We start from the raw sequence: 21,210 nt of genomic DNA, 5'->3' as shown, positions 1-21,210 counted from the left end.
GCATGAAGCATATTTGTAGGACCATTACAATGTATCACAATTCCCGTTCGTGACAGGTTTGCGTGTGTGCTTTATACTTCCCATCTCACTTTATAACTTATTGATTGCTCGTGCTAAAAATAGATTTTAAGCTTTACAATCAGTCCTTAAGCTAGCAGACAAATCCAGTATTGTACTCTAACACTGTGTTGTTTTTGCTGAGTGTCAGGTTGCAGCTTGGCTTTGAGTGTGTGTCATTATGTCCGACTGAGACTAAAGTTTGTGTCAGTGCATAAAACATGATAATGAAAACTGGTCATGTACATACTGTATTACTGATACAACTTATTACTAAAATAATACTATTTTACTATTACTGTAAAATGGTAATATTATATATTTATAATGGTGAAACCTTAGTATTGAATGGAGTTACTCACCCCTGCTCTTTTTAACATAAAAAGTGAATCACATGCTTTTGAGAATCCGTAATCACACCCACCAGTTGATAATAGGCCATCTGAGTGGCCAATCGTGCCCGGGGGCGTGGCTTCACGGACAAAACACTCAAGTGTGCGTTCACTGCGCGGCGCTTTGATTGACAGATCTGAGTGACTGTAATTCTGCGAAGGATCCGGTGAAGAGTCTCAGCGCAATGTCAAGTCCAAAAAGAGTTTGCATCGTCGGCTCTGGGAACTGGTAAAATTATTCGTCTTTTAGAAATGACTGTTTGAGCTGTAGGGATTTAGGATCATATGACAGCATAAGACTACTAGTTCAAACCGTTCAATGAATCACATACTATTAACAAGTTTAAGGTTATGACATTTGAAAGGGCATTACTAGCAGACGTATTAATAGAGATTATACTGATATATAACATTGTAGTTTTTGTTGCACAATGTGAGATCCACTTCAGAAGTTCTGTTCAACTGCCGTGAATGAAGACTATTTATCACTGTTTACATGAGGCATTTGTTACATTGCTGCAATGCAAGACAAGTAGGACACATGTTCCAGTCAGTCACACTGGTTAGGTTCAGTATTTATGTTCCATAAGTTTCAACTAACCAAGGTACAGCCGTCTGGCCACATCTGTGGTTCAGTATTATGTCCATTTCTAATTTTTTTAATCTGACAGCTGCAGAAATGTGTATAATATTACAATGCATGAAAAAGATTCACTGTAGGTTTGTCTAAGACTCTTCCTTAAACTTTTAAGGATTTTAATAATGTACACATTGATAGACATTTATTAAGGTAAATATGATCTGCTGATCATTTTGAGACTTTCACAAGCTTGAAATCTTTGAAATGGGCTACTGTTCCTTTAAAACCACCTATTTATGGTCACACTAAACAAGAAAAGTAGTTATGCAACAACAATACAAGTTTATGTTTATACATCCAGTTAAGAGTCATATTGAATTTTTTATAAACTCTGAACTCTAGAAATGTTTATAGATAAATCTAAATTCAGTGTTTACACACATTACCAACCCAAAATAATTCATTTCCCCAAACAAAAGGGATATTTCTGGGTATTTTGCAGTCACTTCAGTGATCCTTGTTTGGGATCAAACTGACCTAAACTAAAACTGAGACTAGTTAACCCCCACTTTTACTAGAGTAGACTGACCGTCTGATCTCACACAACAGGCTTTGATCACTATATCATCCCTGTCCCTTGGAATGCAAACGTGCCTTTTGGTGCGAGATCCCAGAGGTTGTAATGAGAGTAAAGTCCTTGGTTGCATTTCACCCCACAGTGTTCACTCAAAGTATTCTAATATTGCATGCAACCTTTCACATAATTAACTTTCTCTCTTTCGCTCCTGTCCACAGGGGTTCTGCTATTGCTAAGATAGTTGGCACAAATGCAAGGAATAATTCAAAGTTTGACTCCACGGTTAATATGTGGGTGTTTGAAGAGACGGTGAACGGACGTAAACTCACAGAGGTCATAAACACAGACCACGAGAACGTCAAGTATTTGCCTGGACACAAGCTTCCGGAGAATGTTGTAAGAAACTTACATCTTACACTTGATCATATAATTTATTTTATATAAATAATAAAATGTGTACATTTAATAAATAATGTCTAATAAAATAAAGTAATATATTCTATTATAAAAATAAAACAATAGTTTTACTTATATAATAAAATACTAAATGCATACATATATATGTATATATGAAGTTGTTGTATATAACATATATTATATATTATTTTAATATGATAAAAATCTATAAATAATAATAATAAATAGCTGTTGTAAGAAACTGTTTTAAGTTTCAACCACACAAACAGATATTTCATGTTTTGCCTGGAAAATTGTCATAACAGCAAATAGTTGCTCTTCTATAGAGGAAGTTACGCACAACACAGAAGTCTGGAGAAGAGTGCTGAGCCACTAGATTCTCCCCCAAAACAAAGGAACCCATCCATTTGCACTCAAGCAACTAATAAGAAGCTGACGAAGCTGCATGTGGTTTCTCCATCATTATGACCTGTAGTCCAAATGGTTGAGAGTCAGCCAAATGCTTCGGCCTTACTAGGTTCACTAGAGGACTGGGCTAGAGGCCTAGAAAACCATTGGCAGATGCAACAGAGACACGGTACAGTAACCAAAAGGATTTGTCTGTGAACAAGGTGGTTTTGGCTTGGTGTGGACCCAAACTCAAACTCAGCCAACATGTCAGTCACACAAAACAGAGCACCGTACTGTAGGTGTGACCAATCATATAGTGAATATATCGAGTGCATGCATGTTTCTCCAGGTTTCATCATTCAGTATCAAACAGATCCTTCTCTCTATTCTCCTCTCGTTCTCTCCTCTCTCTCTCGCTCACAGGTGGCGGTGCCAGATCTGCTCGACGCTGCCAAGAGCGCTGATATACTGCTCTTTGTGATTCCACATCAGTTCATCGGCCGTGTCTGTGACACCATGAAGGGCAAAATCAAACCGGACGCGCTGGGAATGTCACTCATCAAGGTCCCGTACACTCGTCAATATATGCACTGTGTGCCGTTTTCTCTCTTACTCATCAGTCTTTCATAGGGGAAATAGAGGAAAGTTGCTTTCTAAGATCACAAGACTGTCAGATTAGACACAGATAGCAAACGATGACTGTGCATGTGGTCGGTTTAGGGGGTGGACGAAGGCCCGGATGGACTGAAGCTGATCTCAGAGGTTATTCGTGAGAAGCTGGGCATCAAGATGAGCGTGTTGATGGGAGCAAATATCGCCAATGAAGTGGCGGATGAGAAATTCTGTGAAACCACCATTGGTGAGGCTGATGAAAAGCTGTGTGAATGTATCAGATTAGTCCGTTTTTGTGTTTCGGGTGATATATGTATTTGTGTGTTTTATGTTTTTAAGGCTGTAGGGATCAAGCTCAAGGGGCATTGCTTAAAGAGCTCATGCAGACGCATCACTTCCGGGTCACGGTCGTACAGGAAGCAGATGTGGTTGAGATCTGTGGTGCTCTGAAGGTTTTGAGCATTCACACTTCTTCATTTTACCCCTCACAAAATAGTCAAAGCTGTGGATATGTAAACAGTTCACATGGGTGATATTCGGTTAAATCTGTTTTTAGCTTGACATTACATGCAGTGTTGCAGTTGTTTTATCAACCGCAGTAATAATACTGGTCTGTCTTAATTTGGCAAGTGCGAGTTGTCAGTTTTACAGTCTATTAACGTTCTCTTTTGCTGTAAATACAGCAGGTGATTGTTTGAAGCATGATGTATAAACACAAAACAATCAAACTGAAAGGTCCAAATTCTTTGACCATTAAATTAGCAGTATTGTTATTATTAACTAAAACTAAAATAAATGGTTGAAATGATATATATGTATATATGGAAATATTGTATTTTTATATTATAAGCATATATAGGTAAGTATATTTATATATATATTAGTAAAAACTAAACCAAATAAAGCTAAATAGAAATATTAAAAAACTAAACAAATTAAAAGCTAATTCAAAATATAAATAAATAACATCATAATATATAAATAATACAAGTAATACTGCCACTAACAAAGTTATGCTTTCAAATGTTGCTTGAAAAGTGTGCTTGTGCCATCTTTCTTTGAATATATTCAATTTAGATTTAGATTTTATTTATAGATTTTCTGTTTTTACTTTAATTTTAGTTTAAATTTGAACAATTTCATTTCATTTTTATTTTTTAAAATGTCTATATATTATTTATTAATTTCTATTATGTATAGTTTTATTTATTTTTTGTTAAGTATTGCAACTTTTATATTGCAATATAAAAATAAGTTTATATTTTAATTTATTTCAGCTGACATTTATTATTTATTTATATTTAACATTTATTTTCGTATTGTTTTAATATTAGATAACAATAATAACTGTTTCAGTTGTTAAAGCTTAAGTGTCCAAATATTTTATTGGGTTTGTTTTTAATGATACTAAATATTAATTATATATATTCTTTTTTCTCTTTTTTCTAAATTATTATTTTGTATTTAAGTGTCATATTTTGCCTTTTAGGGAATTTTTGGTAAATATAAATACATATACATTTATGCATATGAGGTACCAAATCCCTCTCACGGACCTTTTCCTGGACTGTGCCCAGCTGGTGGAATGACCTCCCAATCACAATTCGAACAGCTGAATCTTTATCCATTTTCAAGAAACATCTAAAGACGCATCTTTTTCGCCAGCACCTGACCAACTAATACTAACACTTACCTATTCTATCTATTTAAAAAAAAAACCTAGCTACGTGTACTGTGCTGGGCTAACTGAAACTTGTCATGGCACTTGTATACTGCTGCACTCTCGATGGTCTCATTGCTTCTATTGTTCTCATATTGTACGTCACTGGATAAAAGCGTCTGCTAAATGATTAAATGTAAACTGTAAATGCATTTGGCAGACATTTTGTCCACAGCAACTTGCATTGCATTCAGTGTAGACATTTTTACCAGTTTATGCATTCCCTGGAAATCAGACCCATGACTTTGGTGTCATGCTTGGTTTGCCATGCTCTGCTGTTTGAGCTACAGGAGAAAACACAGCTTCTGAAGTTTGTTTGGTTGCAGAGTTACATGAACAGATTGTTTGTTCATTAATGAATTCTGTCATCATTTACTGACCCTAATGTCAAGCTTCATAGTGCTCTGAAAGAACACAAGCACCATAAAAATATAGTATCATGGGACCTTTCCAAACATCACATTTTGTCGTAATCCAGCTCTGAACATATCAGACATTTAGACCCTCTGTGTCTTCCTACAGAACATAGTGGCAGTGGGAGCAGGTTTCTGTGACGGGTTGGGTTTCGGTGACAATACGAAGGCTGCGGTGATCAGACTGGGTCTCATGGAGATGATCAGCTTTGCTCGGTTGTTCTGCACCGCTGGCTCGGTCTCCCCTGCAACTTTCTTGGAGAGCTGTGGCGTCGCTGATCTCATTACTACATGCTACGGAGGACGAAACCGGAAAGTTGCAGAGGCTTTTGCCAAGACTGGCAAGGTGAGACACCAAAACATAAAGACGATTCACACAGAAATTAAAAATTGTACTTTATGTAATTGCATAAGGATATGTGCAACATATATGACTCAAACTCTGTATTTCAAGTCTTATACAATAGCTTTGTGTCAGACAGTATTTTTAAAGTGGAAATTAGTGTTGTCACGGTACCAAAATTTCAGTATTCGGTACCGATACCAGTGAAAAACAACGGTTCTCGGTACCAATTTCGGTACCACATGCTAATTAAAAAACACTATTTTTAATAAAGTCAAACAAAAATAAAATGTACAAAAATCAATGCCATTCTTTATACTTATTTAAATAGTTTCAAGTTTTTCCACAAGTAATAAAAGTATGAAAAACAGTAAACAGTAAAGTTTCACCCAAATAAGTGAAATTTAAACATTTTTATTTATTTTTTGGTAAATAAAGGGGATTTAATATTAAAATTAAAATATGGAAGAAATATTGTGTGATTATTTCTTTAAAAATAAATATTAATTTTTTTCAACAGTAGTAATAGTATCACATACATTCTACTAAATAATAGTAATATATTTCTGGCACAATGTCTTTAAGATAAACTTTTATTTTGACGGGTTGCCGTGAATACCTTTAAATTTCTGTGTGTAGCTATATGATATGACACTGGTTTTACTCAAATGAAACGGTAAAATGCTCGTGAAGTGACTTTCAGAGCAGTTCTGTAGATGTTTATGTTTTTATGTCCTCATTGAGACGGCAGATGCTGAAATCACCGCAAGCGTCACGCACACTTCAGTGTGTGTAGTAAAAAAAAGACGCGCGTCTCTGCCATTCATTCATTCACACAGAGACCCGCAGAACATGCGGGATTCATATCTGAATCGACTTTTGCAGCTTAATATTTACAGATACTAGTCGATTTGAAATCGACTAGCGATTTGATTTAAGTGTAATGACCTACTTTTGATTAATTCATCCAAACTTTGACAAATTCCGTGGCATTCCTTGTTAAACTGTTATTTGAAATAAAGTAAATGTGAAATTAAATGAAATATTTAAAATATATATATTTTAGCTAGTTGCCAAGACAGCATTTTAATTTAGCTGATGTACTAAAATACCAAGTAAAACTACGAAAAAAAAAAAAGTTTACTAAAAAAAAAAAAGCACAAAAAAAAAAAAAATTACTAAACCTTCAACTAAAATGATTATAAATATTTCAGAATATGAATAAACATTCAATATATTGATAAACTATAATAGAATCTCAATGATATAAAATAACTGTCATAATCATACTTTGACAATTTGACTTTTTTTTTTTTTTCAAATTTTTATTTTGGGGAAAATCAGCAGAATAGATGGATATAATAAAATATTATATAATATATTTAAATATAAAATGAGTCAAACAGAGTTGAGATTACTGTATGCGGAACCATATTCAAATCAGCCTGGTCCAAAAAATTAAAATAAAAAAAGATGCAATGCGTATTGCCAAGTATTGAATATATGAGACCAGCAAATATGTAAAACATTTTATCTTCGCCCAAAAATTTCTTTAAATTCCATTTTCAGTTTAGCAAAAAGGGTACATTTGCACTGCCAAAACAATATGTAGTTCAGTGCATAATGTACGGTGGCCGAGAGAGCTCAACGCGCTGCAAGTAGAAAAAACACCTGCAAATTAAGAAAGAAACTTCCTCAACTTTACAACGCATGCGCTGCAAATGCTCACAACACAACCAAATAAAGAAACGCACTGCAGGCGTTTTTTTTTTTTATATATATATTTGCAAATTAAGAAAACAACTTCGTCAATTTGACAACACACGCACTGCAAATGCTCCCAACACAAACAAAGAAACGCGCTGCACATAAAATTCTTTATTTGGTTGTGTTGTGGGCATTTGCAGCACCTGCTATCAAACTGATGAAGATGTTTTCTTGATTTGCTGGTGCTTTTTCTATTTGCATGTGTTTTCTGAAGTTGCAGCGGGTTGAGCTCTCTCGGCCACCGTAATAATGAGAATAGTGCAAAACAGGTCAAATAACATGCATCGTAACATACAAAACAACAATAGAGCAAATAAAGTAAACCATTTTTCCAGTATATATACACTGTAGTCCAGGCATCCTCAAATCTGGCCCACTCCTGCAGAGTTTAGCTCTAACCCTAATCAAACACACCTGAGCATGCTAATCAGAGTCTTCAAGATCATTAGAAAATCACAGGTAGGTGAGTTTGATCAGGGTTGGAGCTAAACTCTGCAGCAGATTGGCCCTCCAGGGAAAGATTTGAGGAACCCTGCTGTAGTCCTCCAATTCTCTGTGTTTCAGTCTCTTGAAGAGCTTGAAAAGGAAATGTTGAACGGTCAGAAACTACAGGGTCCAGCCACGGCCGCTGAAGTTCACACCATACTTCAAAACAAAGGTGTACTGGACAGGTAAGACTCAAACTTTCATTACAGATCCAAACCTCTCGTGCCCAAGACCAAACATATTAAAAACAATTCAACACATCGGAACGTTTTCTCTTCCCACAGATTTCCTCTTTTTAATGGCGTGTATGGAATCTGTTACGAGGGTCGGCCTGTTACTGAGTTCATCCACTGCCTGCAGAATCATCCAGAACATCAGTGAAAGAAGAACAGAGCTGCAGTACTGAGTATGTGTGAGTGTTTGTGTGTGGTATCGTATGTATGTGAGCCCTGCTGAACAGAACAGCATTGCTCTTGTTATCTAGATCTTAACTAGATAACACTTTCTTAACCAACTTTGTCAAACAGAAGCAGCATACAAATCTACGGTGATTCAGTCTGTGGTGTGAGTGTGTGTTACATTAAGAGTGACCAAAGTCACACGAGGACACTCTCTCAGGTTTTGTCATAGCTGGCTGCTGCTCATTTTTAATGAATCCGTCCTGCAGCTGTGTACTTTCAGCCACTTTATTCTGCAGAAAAGCCTCAAATGTCAGACTAAGCGCTCCTCTTTAAGTGCCACTAAATCTGTTACCATCCATTCAGAGGGAAACAGTTCTCAGTCACACTGAAATGAATGTTCTCAATATGTAATGTGAAATAAAATCACTGTTATCTGTGAGCTCTAGCGGTCTAGTTCTTTCAGACAATCTTTTTGTGAAATAAATAGCATGTTGAGGGCTGTACAGTATGCGTAAGACATGACCGTCTGAATGATTTACAGTGGCCCCAAAAAGTATTTGAACACTTGAGACGCAATTAAAAATGAATGAATGAAATATGAATCTTAAGTAACTGATTTATGCTTCTTGTGGTTTTTTTGTTTTGTTTTTTTTAGAATATGCATTTCCTATATAAATACTACTTTTTATTATACTTGGTTACAGATGCAAAGACATTCATTCTTGTTGGGGCCACTGTATAAAACCGTAAAAAAGCCACTAAAGGAAGTCACTTTGTCTTTTGGTCTAAGGAATTAAATGGAATAGAATACGCATTAATAAAAGCATTTTTATACTTGAAGCATGCATCTATTTTAAAAACAATATTTTTATGCAGATAAATATGCAGGTGATCCAAGTGATGCAGGTGAGATGTGTTTGTCTAATAAACAATATTTGTCCATCAACTCAAAAACATCTTCACTGAAGTCATTATACTTCAGACTGGAAAAAATAAGAGAAAAATAATGTTATCACATGAAGTACATCATGTTGAGATGTGACAAAATCATAAGGTATATTCGGCCAAAATATATGTAGAAAATGTTTTACAGCATAAATTATTTTTTAAAATGTACTTTTTATATTTATTTTTTAATATAAGTATACATTTAGTATGTATATTGGCCATTTTATACATTTTAAAATATATTTAAAAACTTAATTTTATTAAATAGTTTAAAAATACATTTAAACATACTTTATACTGCAAAAAATACATTTATAAATGCATTTAAAAACTACAATATCTGAAAATATATTTTATTTCTGTGTGGGAATGTGTACATTTATGGACTGAACTTACTTTAGCTCGGTCGTTAGCGGACAGTCCTGCATTAATTTGACCAGTCGCGGTACGGAGGAGTCAGTCATGCCATTGTTCTTTAGGATGAGAGTTGATGAGGTGCTACAGGAAGCAACAGATTCACATAACTCCTCGACGCAAGCGTCTGTGAGCGACACCATCTCCAGACTGAAGAAACAAGACGAGACGGGGACAATTCAATCATCAAGTGTGATTTAATGCGTTTCAGTCAATCTCTAATTGTGTTAGTTGCTACTGAGGGCATGAGTATGATGATTTTACTCACTCCAGGTGCTGTAGTTTGCAGTGTTTGTGTCTCAGCGCCTCCCAAATGTGTTTGACTCCAGCATCGCCCACATCGTTCACTGCTACCGAGAGACTGACGAGCTTTGACATGGCAGACACCAAAATACTCCCCAGCGCTCCAAACACCTCCTCGGTCAACTCACATCTGTTCATTCTACACCAAAACACACTCGCTGCTTAGATTTCACATAATCAAGCCCCCAGGAACTTCAACATGGCACTGAAATTTATTTCTTCATAAATGTAATTGTCCCTAGTCTTACTGTGCATGATTCATCACTGCATCTCATTTTAAAGTAGTTTAAATGATTGTTTCCATAACCTTTTATTAAAATGCATTAATGTTCTTGAATCAGAAACAATATTTTCTCTGCAAAACAAATGTTTGCGGTCATCAAGATGTTTTAATGTTTTTGAAAAGTATTATGCTCACCAAGTCTGCATTTATTTGATTATAAATACAGTTGAATATTGTGAAATATTATTACAATTTTAAACAACTGTTTTCTATTTTAATATATTTTTAAATGTAATTTATTCCTGTGATGGTAAAGCTGAATTTTCAGCATCATTACTCCAGTCTTTAGTGTAACACGGTCAGAGCCAACATTTTGATTTGCTGATCAAGAAACATTTCATATTATTTATGCCGAAAACTGTGTGCAAATTTTTTGATGAACAAAGTTAGAAAATAGGGCATTTATTTGAAATAGAAATATTTTGTAACATTCTTTACTGCCATTTTCAAACAAAATAATGCATCCTTACTGAGTAAAATAATGATTTCTTTCAACAACAAAAAAACAACTTAGTTATCCCCAACTTTTAGTGTATTTTCTACTGATCCAACAAGGAAAAATATTAACCATTAATATCATAACCTAACATGCCTCAACTCTCTGCACTTCCCACATGATCAAATCGATCAACAACAATGTGGTTAAAAACAGCTCATTTGCATACATACTCCAGTTTTTCCCGTGTGCATGTAGGAGCCTTAAGTGCTTCACATATCTGCATCGCTCCTGATTGGCCGAGATCATTTATGGACAGATCCAGCTCAGTCAGACAGCAGGTTTCTGATTGGAGGGCAGCTGCCAGAGAAGAGCAGCAGGAGCCAGTCAACTCACAGCTAGACATACTGCGATTAAAAAAAAAACAAATCAGTCATACAAGATTCCATATCCAATACTGTACACAAAATTTTGTAGTTAATTTTGCAACCATATTGTTTTATATATATTATATATATAAATAACGCACATATACATATTACACACACACTACCTGTCAAAAGTTTTAGAACAGTAAGAATTTTAATGTTTTTTTTTTTTTTTAAGTCTCGTCTACTCATCAAGTCTGCATTTATTTGATCCGAAGTACAGCAAAAAAAAAAAATTAAACCATTTAAAATAACTGTTTTCTATTTGAATATATTTTCAAATGTAATTTATTCCTGTGATTTCAAAACTGAATTTTTAGCATCATTACTCCAGTCACATAATCCTTCGGAAATCATTCTAATCCCATGTTTATGTTAAATGTTAAAAGCCCAGTTTCCTCTATTATAGAGGCCTCTGGACCCTCATTGCACACAGAGGAGTTGACTCTTGTTTTTAATTCTATATGTCTGGAAATTATTAATGATGTTGCTCCAATCAGACTAAAAAAGTCTAAGTCCTTGTCTCAGCCATGGTTTAATAATGAAACACGAGCTCTCAGACAAGCATGCAGAAAAGCAGAACGTAGATGGAAGAGAGACAAATTACAAATTTCCTTTGCAATATTACAGGAATCTCTTAATAAATATCAGTATGCAGTTAAAACTGCTAGAACAAAATACTTTTCTGATTTAATTAGTAGAACTGCTCACTGTCCTAGAGCTTTGTTTAGCACAATAAACACTGTGCTAAACCCAGTTATAGGATCCCCTATTGACTCAATTTCACATACCTGTGAGGATTTTTTGCACTTTTTTATAAGAAAGATTGAGTCAATCAGAGAAGATATTGTATCCTCTCAGTGTTCTAGCAGCCTCTATGCCAAGTTCTTGTATATTTGATTGCTTTGATCTTGTCTCTCTTCCAGCTCTGGAGGGCATTGTTAAACATATGAAACTGTCACATACTCCTTTAGATCCCATTCCTCCTCACTTTTTAAAGGATCTGTTCGAAATTATGGGTCCTTGTATATTATCTATTGTGAATAGCTCTTTAATTAATGGTGTTGTTCCACCCTGTCTTAAGCAAGCAGTGGTCTCTCCCTTACTTAAAAAAATCAGGTCTTGACCCTACAGAGCTGAATAATTTCCGCCCAATTTCTAAATTACCATGTTTATCTAAAGTTTTAGAAAAGGTTGTTCTCTCTCAAATTACACCTTTTTTAACTGAAAATGATATTCTGGATAAATTCCAATCTGGATTTAGAGCTGGTCATAGTACAGAGACCGCTTTGGTAAAAGTTGTGAACGATTTACTGATGGCAGTTGACTCTGGGTTGGGGGTTGTTTTAATTATGCTGGATCTCAGTGCAGCATTCGACACTGTTGATCACTCGATCCTTTTAAAACGTTCGGAGTGTGATGTAGGCATCAAAGGAACAGCTTTAAAATGGTTTCACTCATATTTGCATGATAGAACATTTTTTGTTATCTTCGCAAATACTTCATCTTCTGTGGCTCCTTTAAAATATGGTCTTCCTCAAGGTTCTATTCTGGGCCCTACATTATTTTCATTGTACATGTGCCCACTTGGATCTATATGTCATCGCCACGACATTTCATATCATATGTATGCCGATGACACTCAGATATATTTACCACTTAAAGTCGGGAACGAGCACTCGCTACAGTCCCTGATACTCTGTCTGGAAGAGGTCAAAATTTGGTTGTCTAAAAATTTTCTTCAGCTAAATGAAAAGAAATCAGAGATAATTATTTTTGGTCAACCAAAATTTAAAGAGATGATTTCTAGTACTATTGCTCCTTTAGAAATAATTGTAAAAAACAGTGTAAGAAACCTGGGTGTCATAAATCGACTCAACTCTTAGCTTTGACAATCAGATAAAATCGGTAGTAAAAGTAGTTTTACCAACTTAGAATGATTTCAGGTTAAAACCCATTCTTAGTTTTAAAGATTTAGAGACCGTAGTCCATGCATTTATTACCTCGAGATTGGACTATTGCAATTCTCTTTATGTTGGGATCTGTCAGCGACAACTATCTCGTCTGCAAATTGTACAGAATGCTGCAGCCAGACTTTTGACAGGCACGAAGAAAAGAGATCATATCACTCCAATATTATCCTCTCTCCATTGGCTACCAGTTCAGTACAGGATCGATTTTAAGATTTTATTGATGGTTTTTAAAGCACTTCATAACATGTCCCCAAGTTATATCACTAATCTTTTAGAGTACCACACATCAGCTAGGACACTGAGATCAGCAGATAAACTGTTACTGTCGGTTCCTCGTTCTAAAAAAAAAAAAAAAGTCTAAAGGTGATAGAGCATTTATGGTTGTGGCTCCCAAATTGTGGAATAGTCTTCCACTTCATATTCGCCAGGCTCCATCCTTAGAAGTTTTTAAGTCTCAGTTGAAAACTCATCTTTTTACATTAGCTTTCGTAGAGAAAAGACCTTCGTAGAGTTCTTTCATAGAGGAACAACACCCGATAAAGGGTATTTGTCACATGTGGGTTGGTTCATCAAGTGGTTTATTCTTACTAATTATGTCAGATGTCATTGTTTTAATCTTTGTATATGCTTTCTTTTAAATTGTGAAGCACTTTGGGCAATAAAATTGCGTTAAAATGTGCTATACAAATAAATAAAAGTTTAAGTTGAAAGTTGAAGTAATCTGCTGATTTGCTGTTCAAGAAACATTTATTATGATTATTATTATTATCATCAATATTTATTAACATTAATTTTTATTATTTTTTTATTTTTTCAGGATTCTTTGATACAGAAAGATCCAAAGATCAGCATTTATCTGAAATAAAAAGCTTTTGTAAGATTATTCAAAAGCTTGGAGTCAGAATCATTTATTTTTTTTGGTAAAGAAATTATAGAAATTAATACTTTTATTTAGCAAGGATGCTTTAAATTGATCAAAAGTGATGATAAAGACATTTATAATGTCACAAAATATTTCTATTTCAGATAAATGCTGTTCTTCTGAACTTTCTATTCATCAAAGAAACCTGAAAAAAAGATTCTACTCAGCTGTTTTCAGCATAATAGTAAAAAATGTTTTTTGAGCAGCAAATCAGAATATTAGAATGATTTCCGAAGGATCATGTGACTGGAGTAATGATGCTAAAAAATAAACAAAACAAAAAAAAAAAAACACGAATAAATTACATTTTATAATATATTCATATAGAAAACAGTCATTTTAAAATAGTAAAAATATTTCAAAATTGTAGTGTTTTTTCTGTACTTCGGATCAAATAAATGCAGGCTTGGTGAGCAGAAGAGACTTCTTCAAAAAACAAATCTTACTTTTTTAAAACTTTTGACCGGTAGTTTTTTAGAGGTGTGTAGAGGTGATTTTTTTAGGCTTGTGTGTTGGTCATGCGTGTTACTTCAATGTGTTGAGGCAGCCTTTCTTTAAAACTTGTGAGATCAGCTCTATCCCATCATCCATCACTGTGTTCCGGCTCAGGTTTAGCTTCCTCAGCTCTGAAAAACCGCTGCGCAGAGCCGAAGAGAGCGCAGGCATGGATGCCATCGTCAGTGAACACGAGGACAGACTGCAGAACACATGCACACACAAACAACTGTTAACATACCGTAAGGATTTCATTGCTATATTCCCAAAATACTGACTGTAATTTGAATAGTGCAAGTGTACTCAATTTCAAGTAGTCTGCAGTTCTCCAGTGCACTGCTGAGATGAATAAGGCCTTGATCCTCCATATAAGTCCCACTCAGATTGAGCACTCGCAGTGGAGAGCCTCCAGAGAGCATCTGAGCCAGAGCTTCACAATCAGCTGCAGTCAATGAGCATCTACACAAGCTGAACAAGACAATGACACTTCAGCAAGTGTTCGAGCAAGAGCCAGCACCAAGAATGATTAGGGTGACCACATGTGCTCTTTTGACCAATAGCATTCAGGTACATGAGAGGCGGGATCTACAGAGAACAGTCAAAGCAATGCAAATATGCATCCATATAATGTAGGACTGCAGAGAGCTTGTCAATAGGAAAACAAAGACAAAATTCAGACATTTTAGGCAAATTTAGAAATCCCAGCCGGGCAAGCCCGTCAGCTATGAGGTCACCGAGGTCCGGACCTCTGTAAACGAGTCTTGAGAGAATTGTGAGTGCGGGCACAGCATCCATGTTGCCAGATCCATATTATATTATAATATGTATTCTAATCTTTTTTTGGACTTTTCTTTTTCACTTACACTGAACAAAATTATGAACGCAACACTTTTGTTTTTGCCCCCATTTTTCATGAGCTGAACTTAAAGATCTAAGACTTTTTCTATGTACGCGAAAGGCCCATTTCTCTCAAATATTGTTCACAAATCTGTCTAAATCTGTGTTAGTGAGCACTTCTCCTTTGCCGAGATACTCCATCCACCTCACAGGTGTGGCATAACAAGATGCTGATTAGACAGCATGATTATTGCATAGGTGTGCCTTAGGCTGGCCACAATAAAAGGCCACTCTAAAATGTGCAGTTTTATCACACAGCACAATGCCACACCTGTGAGGTGGATGGAGTATCTCGGCAAAGGAGAAGTGCTCACTAACACAGATTTAGACAGATTTGTGAACAATATTTGAGAGAAATAGGCCTTGTGTGTACATAGAAAAAGTCTTAGATCTTTGAGTTCAGTTCAAAAATGGGGGCAAAAAAACAAAAGTGTTGCGTTTATAATTTTGTTCAGTGTAATTTGACACTTTAGAAAGTTAATAAAGTGGGAAGTTGCAGTTTAGGGACAGCAATATCTTTATATTATTTGCAAAAGATTTGAAAATTTCAGTTATTTTGAATATCTGGCAACACTGCATTGCCTGCACTTAAACTGACAATAATCAAAAAAGCCCATGGACAGGTTATTGCTGACAGGATAGCACATTCGGTAAGGGAAACAAAAAATATCACGATATTATCTGTCAGAAACGTTATCAATGCTGCCAAAACACTACACAGATCTGTAGAACAAGTAGGTTACAGAACGAAATGAAATGCCTATGCAAACACGAACCATGAAGAAGTCTATGCTGCGTCATTCAGTATAGTATTTACATTTTCACAAATCATGCTAATAACATTCATAAGAGCACTAGACAAAGTTATCATCTATATAGCAATGATTATTAAAGAAAAATAAAATAAAATGTAATACAGTGCTGTGAAAAAGTTTTTGCCCCCCTTCTTGTTTTTTTGCATATTTGTCACACTTAAAAGATTCAGATCAAACTAGTTTTAATTTTACACAAAGATAATGCAAGTAAATACAAAAATTAATTGACCCCTCCTGTTAAATCACGAAAGAACTGTGATTAACCACATAATTTTAGAAAGCTGAGTTAAATTTCACGAACCACACCCAGGCCTGATCACTGTCAGACCTGCTGAATCAAGAAATCACTTTTCACTCAATTTTTTTTTTTTTAGATTATGTCTCTCACAGTGGACATGCACCTACGATGACAATTTCAGACCCCTCCATGATTTCTAAGTGGGAGAACTTGCAAAATAGCAGGGTGTTCAAATACTTATTTTCCTCACTGTATATATACACACACACGTGCTCTAATCATCAAAATTAAAAGAAATAAACATTTGAAATATATCAGTCTGTGTGTAATGAATTAATATAATATACAAGTTTCACTTTTTGAATGGAATTAGTGAAATAAATCAACTTTTTGATGATATTCTAATTATATGACCATCACCTGTATGTATGCATGTATGTATATATTCATTCTCCATAGGCAAAGGTTAATCCAACTACAGTTAGTGTAATCCGATAACACGCACCATAAACCTGTCTTTTTAAACAAGTAGATAATGAGCGTCACGTCATAAAATATTTTTAATATGACCAAATTTGTATTTAACGTGATCACAAAAAACATTGTAATTTATGTCTGTTTTGGGTTTGGTTTCATGTTCATGTTCTCATGTCTTTTATTTTGAAGTTTAGTCACGGTTCCTGTTTGTTTCATGCTTCCCTTGCCCTCATGTCTTCATGCTATTGGTTCCCTTGTTCTTTGAGTCACGTTCTGATTGGTTGTTTCTTGTCATGTGTTCAGTCTTGTTTGCTATAAGTAGTCATGTCATTGCCTTTGTTCCTGGTCGTGTATTGATTGTTGTAACCTGCTGTCAGTGAGTCTAGTTTGTTCATGTCAAGCCCGTTCATGCCATGCCAAGTCAAATCTTCGTCTGTCTGGATTGTTTGTATTTTGGATCACTTTGTAAATGAACTGCACTTGGGTTCTCACTACGCTCGCCTTCAGTGGACTGTTAGTTGTAACAATTACATTTCCATGGTTATTCAAACAATGAATAAATTTATATAAAAAAAAAAAAAAAGCAAAGTACATTTTAAAAAAAATAGGTAGTTGATATTTTTAATAAAATAGACAACTGTACATATTCAGTCCCATTTGTTCCCATTTATTTTTTTGATAGTGCCGTCAAACGATTAATCCCATCCAAAATAAAAGTTTGGTTACATAATGAGTGTTTGTTTATGTACATACATATATACACACACGCATCTAAGAAAAATCTTATATATAATAAGCTTTAGGAATATAAATGGAAATATTTTCAAAATATATACTGTATGTGTGTATTTATATATGCATAATAAATATACAGTACACACATTATGTAAACAAAAACTCTTATTTTGGATGCGATTAACCGTTTAGCACAACTAACAAAGGGCTCCACTACTCAACATCCATTTGGGCTTTTATTCCAAAAGTGTGCACATTGGATAATTATTGCTATTCACATGTTTACTTCATGGTATTTCGACAGAAGCATCATTTCTATTAATTTCCATTAATTGTGCAATCTGACAAGAATGAACTTCAAACACCGTCTGCCTTGCCCTTTTATAGGACTAATGACTCGTAGACAGATAATTTCCTCAGAATTGTGTGACCATAATTCCCACTTTAACAGAGATTAAAGATTAAGTTAATAAATATACGATTACAATAGTAAATGGTTTGTGTGTGTTCCATGCAATTTAGGGTATTTTTAAAAGAATAAATTAGAAATGCTTATGCGTGTTTATCTGAAAAAAGCTACACAAAATACATTTGCGACATATTACAAAATCTACATTAGGTCGGAATATAAAGTTATTACAAACATTCAAAACTCGTTCAGAACTTTTGAGTTGAAACACTGAAGAATTTTGTTGAATTTCTTTGAAATGTAATGTAAATTCATGCCATTCCTATAATTAAAAATGAGCCAACATTACAGTACAATTTCATTAGAATTTGAACTCATAAACTAAAACTCATGCTGAACAACAAAAAGTTGAGGTTTCAAACTCAAAGCAGTGTTTGCTCACCATATGAAATCTCGCTGTGCATGGCTGCAGATCCCGATATCATGAGAAATCCTGCAGTTAACAGATGGCCTGTGTAGGCTACTGCTGTGTTTCTGACATGCTGGACGGGACGGGACGGTCGGTGCCATTTAATCAGGGGAACGAGGAAGCGAGTTATGCCTATCATGCTCATGACTCATCCCAATGCGGAAAGTTCCAGTGTTGCCAATTTAGCAACTTTTCAGACTAACCTAGCAACTTTTCCAAAAAGCACCTAGCAACAAATTGAGCTATTTTTAAAATGTATTTGGCAACTTTTGAAAATGGACTCAAATAACGAAAAAAAGCATACACTTTTCCTCTTAACCAAGCAGTTACTAAGCAGTGCCTAGCAGTACACACATCAAATGTGAAGCTAGTTGCACTCGTTAAAAAAATAATTGTTCATTTATGAAACACCTTAGTTGTTAGTTTGTTCCTATAATTGTTAATCAGTTATGAACACAGTTGATCTTATATCAAAATCTGCTTATCTATCTAAATGCATTGTCATTTAAAATATGCTGGTAAAAAATTAAAACAAAATTCCTTCATATTAACATATGAAGAACACTGTGCCCTATTTTATGAACTTTCCTTAGAGCAGGGTTCCTCAGATCTTTCCCTGGAGAGCCAATCTGCTGCAGAGTTTAGCTCCAACCCTGATCAAACTCACCTACCTGTGATTTTCTAATGATCTTGAAGACATTGATTAGCATGCTCAGGTGTGTTTGATTAGGGTTAGAGCTGAACTCTGCAGGAAAGTGGATCTCGAGGGCCAGATTTGAGCATCCCTGCCTTAGTGTGTAGCATTTAACTTACTAGCAATTCACTGCTTAAAACTGTAATTGTTAATCATGTGTAGTTTTAGGCTACTAATTATTTGGAGAACAAATAAAGTGCAATTGATCAAAAATGTAACGTTTCAAGAATCCAATGTTTTATTTAAAAAATAAAATAATAAAAATTTTCATTTTGCTTTTACAAATAATATATTAAATGTTTATTTTTACAAAAATCTAAATGAACATATTTCAAATAATATTCTTTGCTGAGATTTGAGTAATTTCAAATGTGTATTCTATGCAGTTTTGCGTCATGATTACATAATGACATAATCATCCAATGATGTCACAAGGTCATTTAGCAACGTTTAGCAACAAATCGACCTGCATTTAGCAACTTTTCCTGAAAATTAGTTGGCAACACTGTGGAACCAAAGAGAAGTTAAACAGTGCCACCTAGGGCCAACTTACATCATAATATTTCTTTCACGTTTTTATGTTAAACTTATGCATTTGGCAACTTACATTGCGCTCAAGGTATACCAACGGTGTACTAGGGACATGACTCCCTACCAATATCCAGCAACTACTAAATTATTGTGTTCATCTGCTTCTCCCATTTGCTGTTTTTACGTTGACTATCATATAGACTATAATCAGATGCAACAATTTTAGAACCTGTTTAGCTCTAACCCTAATCAAACACACCTGAGCATGCTAACCAGTGTCTTCAGGATCATTAGAAAATCACAGGTGGGTGAGATTTGTCGAAGTTGGAGCTAAACTCTGCAGGAAAGTGAGTTTAATGAGCCAGATTTGAAGATCCCTAATATAGGCCGATTTGCTTTTCAGAGGCTGTTTGAAAATGCCCCTTTCAGCCAAGTCCTCCTGATTCTGAAGTTAAGAGTGAGTTAAAGGTGTGGTTGCAGAATTCAAGAGATCAAGCGGGTGGATGAAAGCAGCGCTACCACCGTCTGCTGACTAGTCGAGAGACCTCAGGGGAATGAATACTTTAGCACATCAAATCATATTTTCAGCAGGTCAAAGTAATAATTTGGTATTTTTGCTAATTTGTAGTATTTTTATATTTGTATAGATCAGGAATCCTCAAATCTGGCCCACTCCTGCAGAGTTTAGCTCTAACCCTAATCAAACACACCTGAGCATGCTAATCAGAGTCTTCAAGATCATTAGAAAATCACAGGTAGGTGAGTTTGATCAGGGTTGGAGCTAAACTCTGCAGCAGATTGGCCCTCCAGGGAAAGATCTGAGGAACCCTGGTATAGATGATATGTAGTCTCTTTCAGAGTGTTAAATTAGCTGTATTAACCTGAATTGTATTTAATAAATCCATTGATTTGAAATCCCTTTGACTACTATACATTTTTGACAATACAGACATTAGTTATGTGGTGACTGCATCCATTTCAGATATATAATTTAATAGTTTTTCCCAGAGACTTAAGTTATAGTAGCTAAAAAGTATTTATAGTGAAAACAAGGGCCCTAGCCTAAGGTAAAGGGCCACTGCAGGCTTGCAGGGATGATTTTAAAAAGCACATGTTGTGATGGGTGAAATGGAGTTTTTTGAAACTCTGAATCAGTTAAACCATTGCGTCGCAAAATGATTCACATTTGAAACGCTCTAATCGTATCGCGAATAATTTGATTCAGACCGGGACTTTGAGTGAGTTCGCAAATCATTTGATTTAGATCAGAACTTCATGTCCCAGAAGGCACACAGACAGGTCGATTGATCTGGAAAGCATCTGCTGTGTACAAACATCTGAGAGATGTAAGATGTCGGTTTTACCTATATTCTATATCATTAACATCTTAAAGACATCTAATAAACGTCTTTTTGACATCTGAAAGGAAGCGTCCTATAGACGTAAAAAATACATCTTCCAGATGTAAATGCAGACGTCAAATTGACATCTCCATGATGTACATGTAGTAGCTACTATCAGGGGTATCGCGAAACTGATTCAGATTGGGAGTACGGAGAGCATAATGCAGAGCATTTGCTAGATCGGA

General features: G+C 35.1%; 2 protein-coding genes across 4 annotated transcripts; one reads left to right on the top strand and one right to left on the bottom strand.

Moving 5' to 3' along the window:
• The first annotated feature begins 531 nt into the window (after positions 1 to 531).
• gpd1a (glycerol-3-phosphate dehydrogenase 1a) lies at positions 532 to 8,594 on the top strand. The gene is made up of 8 exons (XM_058785564.1): positions 532 to 678; positions 1,825 to 2,002; positions 2,837 to 2,977; positions 3,134 to 3,272; positions 3,365 to 3,477; positions 5,268 to 5,504; positions 7,833 to 7,939; positions 8,039 to 8,594. Exons 1-8 carry the CDS (start codon positions 635 to 637, stop codon positions 8,133 to 8,135), a joined length of 1,056 nt encoding a protein of 351 aa, XP_058641547.1. The 5' UTR covers positions 532 to 634; the 3' UTR covers positions 8,136 to 8,594.
• A 375-nt stretch (positions 8,595 to 8,969) lies between these two features.
• si:ch73-233m11.2 (NACHT, LRR and PYD domains-containing protein 12) lies at positions 8,970 to 19,812 on the bottom strand. Of its 3 annotated transcripts, none has more exons than XM_058785563.1 (8): positions 19,699 to 19,806; positions 18,371 to 18,470; positions 14,661 to 14,825; positions 14,392 to 14,559; positions 10,773 to 10,946; positions 9,786 to 9,959; positions 9,500 to 9,667; positions 8,970 to 9,138 (listed from the first exon to the last, which is right to left on the bottom strand). In XM_058785563.1, exons 3-8 carry the CDS (start codon positions 14,774 to 14,776, stop codon positions 9,024 to 9,026), a joined length of 915 nt encoding a protein of 304 aa, XP_058641546.1. In that variant the 5' UTR covers positions 14,777 to 14,825; positions 18,371 to 18,470; positions 19,699 to 19,806; the 3' UTR covers positions 8,970 to 9,023. The 3 variants fall into 3 exon arrangements, with proteins under 3 accessions (XP_058641546.1, XP_058641543.1, XP_058641545.1); XM_058785560.1 differs by having other exon boundaries at positions 18,371 to 18,623; positions 19,699 to 19,804; XM_058785562.1 differs by lacking the exon at positions 18,371 to 18,470 and having other exon boundaries at positions 19,699 to 19,812.
• Positions 19,813 to 21,210: the final 1,398 nt, after the last annotated feature.

Source organism: Onychostoma macrolepis, chromosome 08 (genome assembly GCF_012432095.1).
Source record: "Onychostoma macrolepis isolate SWU-2019 chromosome 08, ASM1243209v1, whole genome shotgun sequence".
NCBI classification, from domain to species: Eukaryota; Metazoa; Chordata; class Actinopteri; order Cypriniformes; family Cyprinidae; genus Onychostoma; species Onychostoma macrolepis.
Note: the sequence above shows the minus strand (reverse complement) of the source record. Positions and strands in the feature narration are given on the sequence as shown.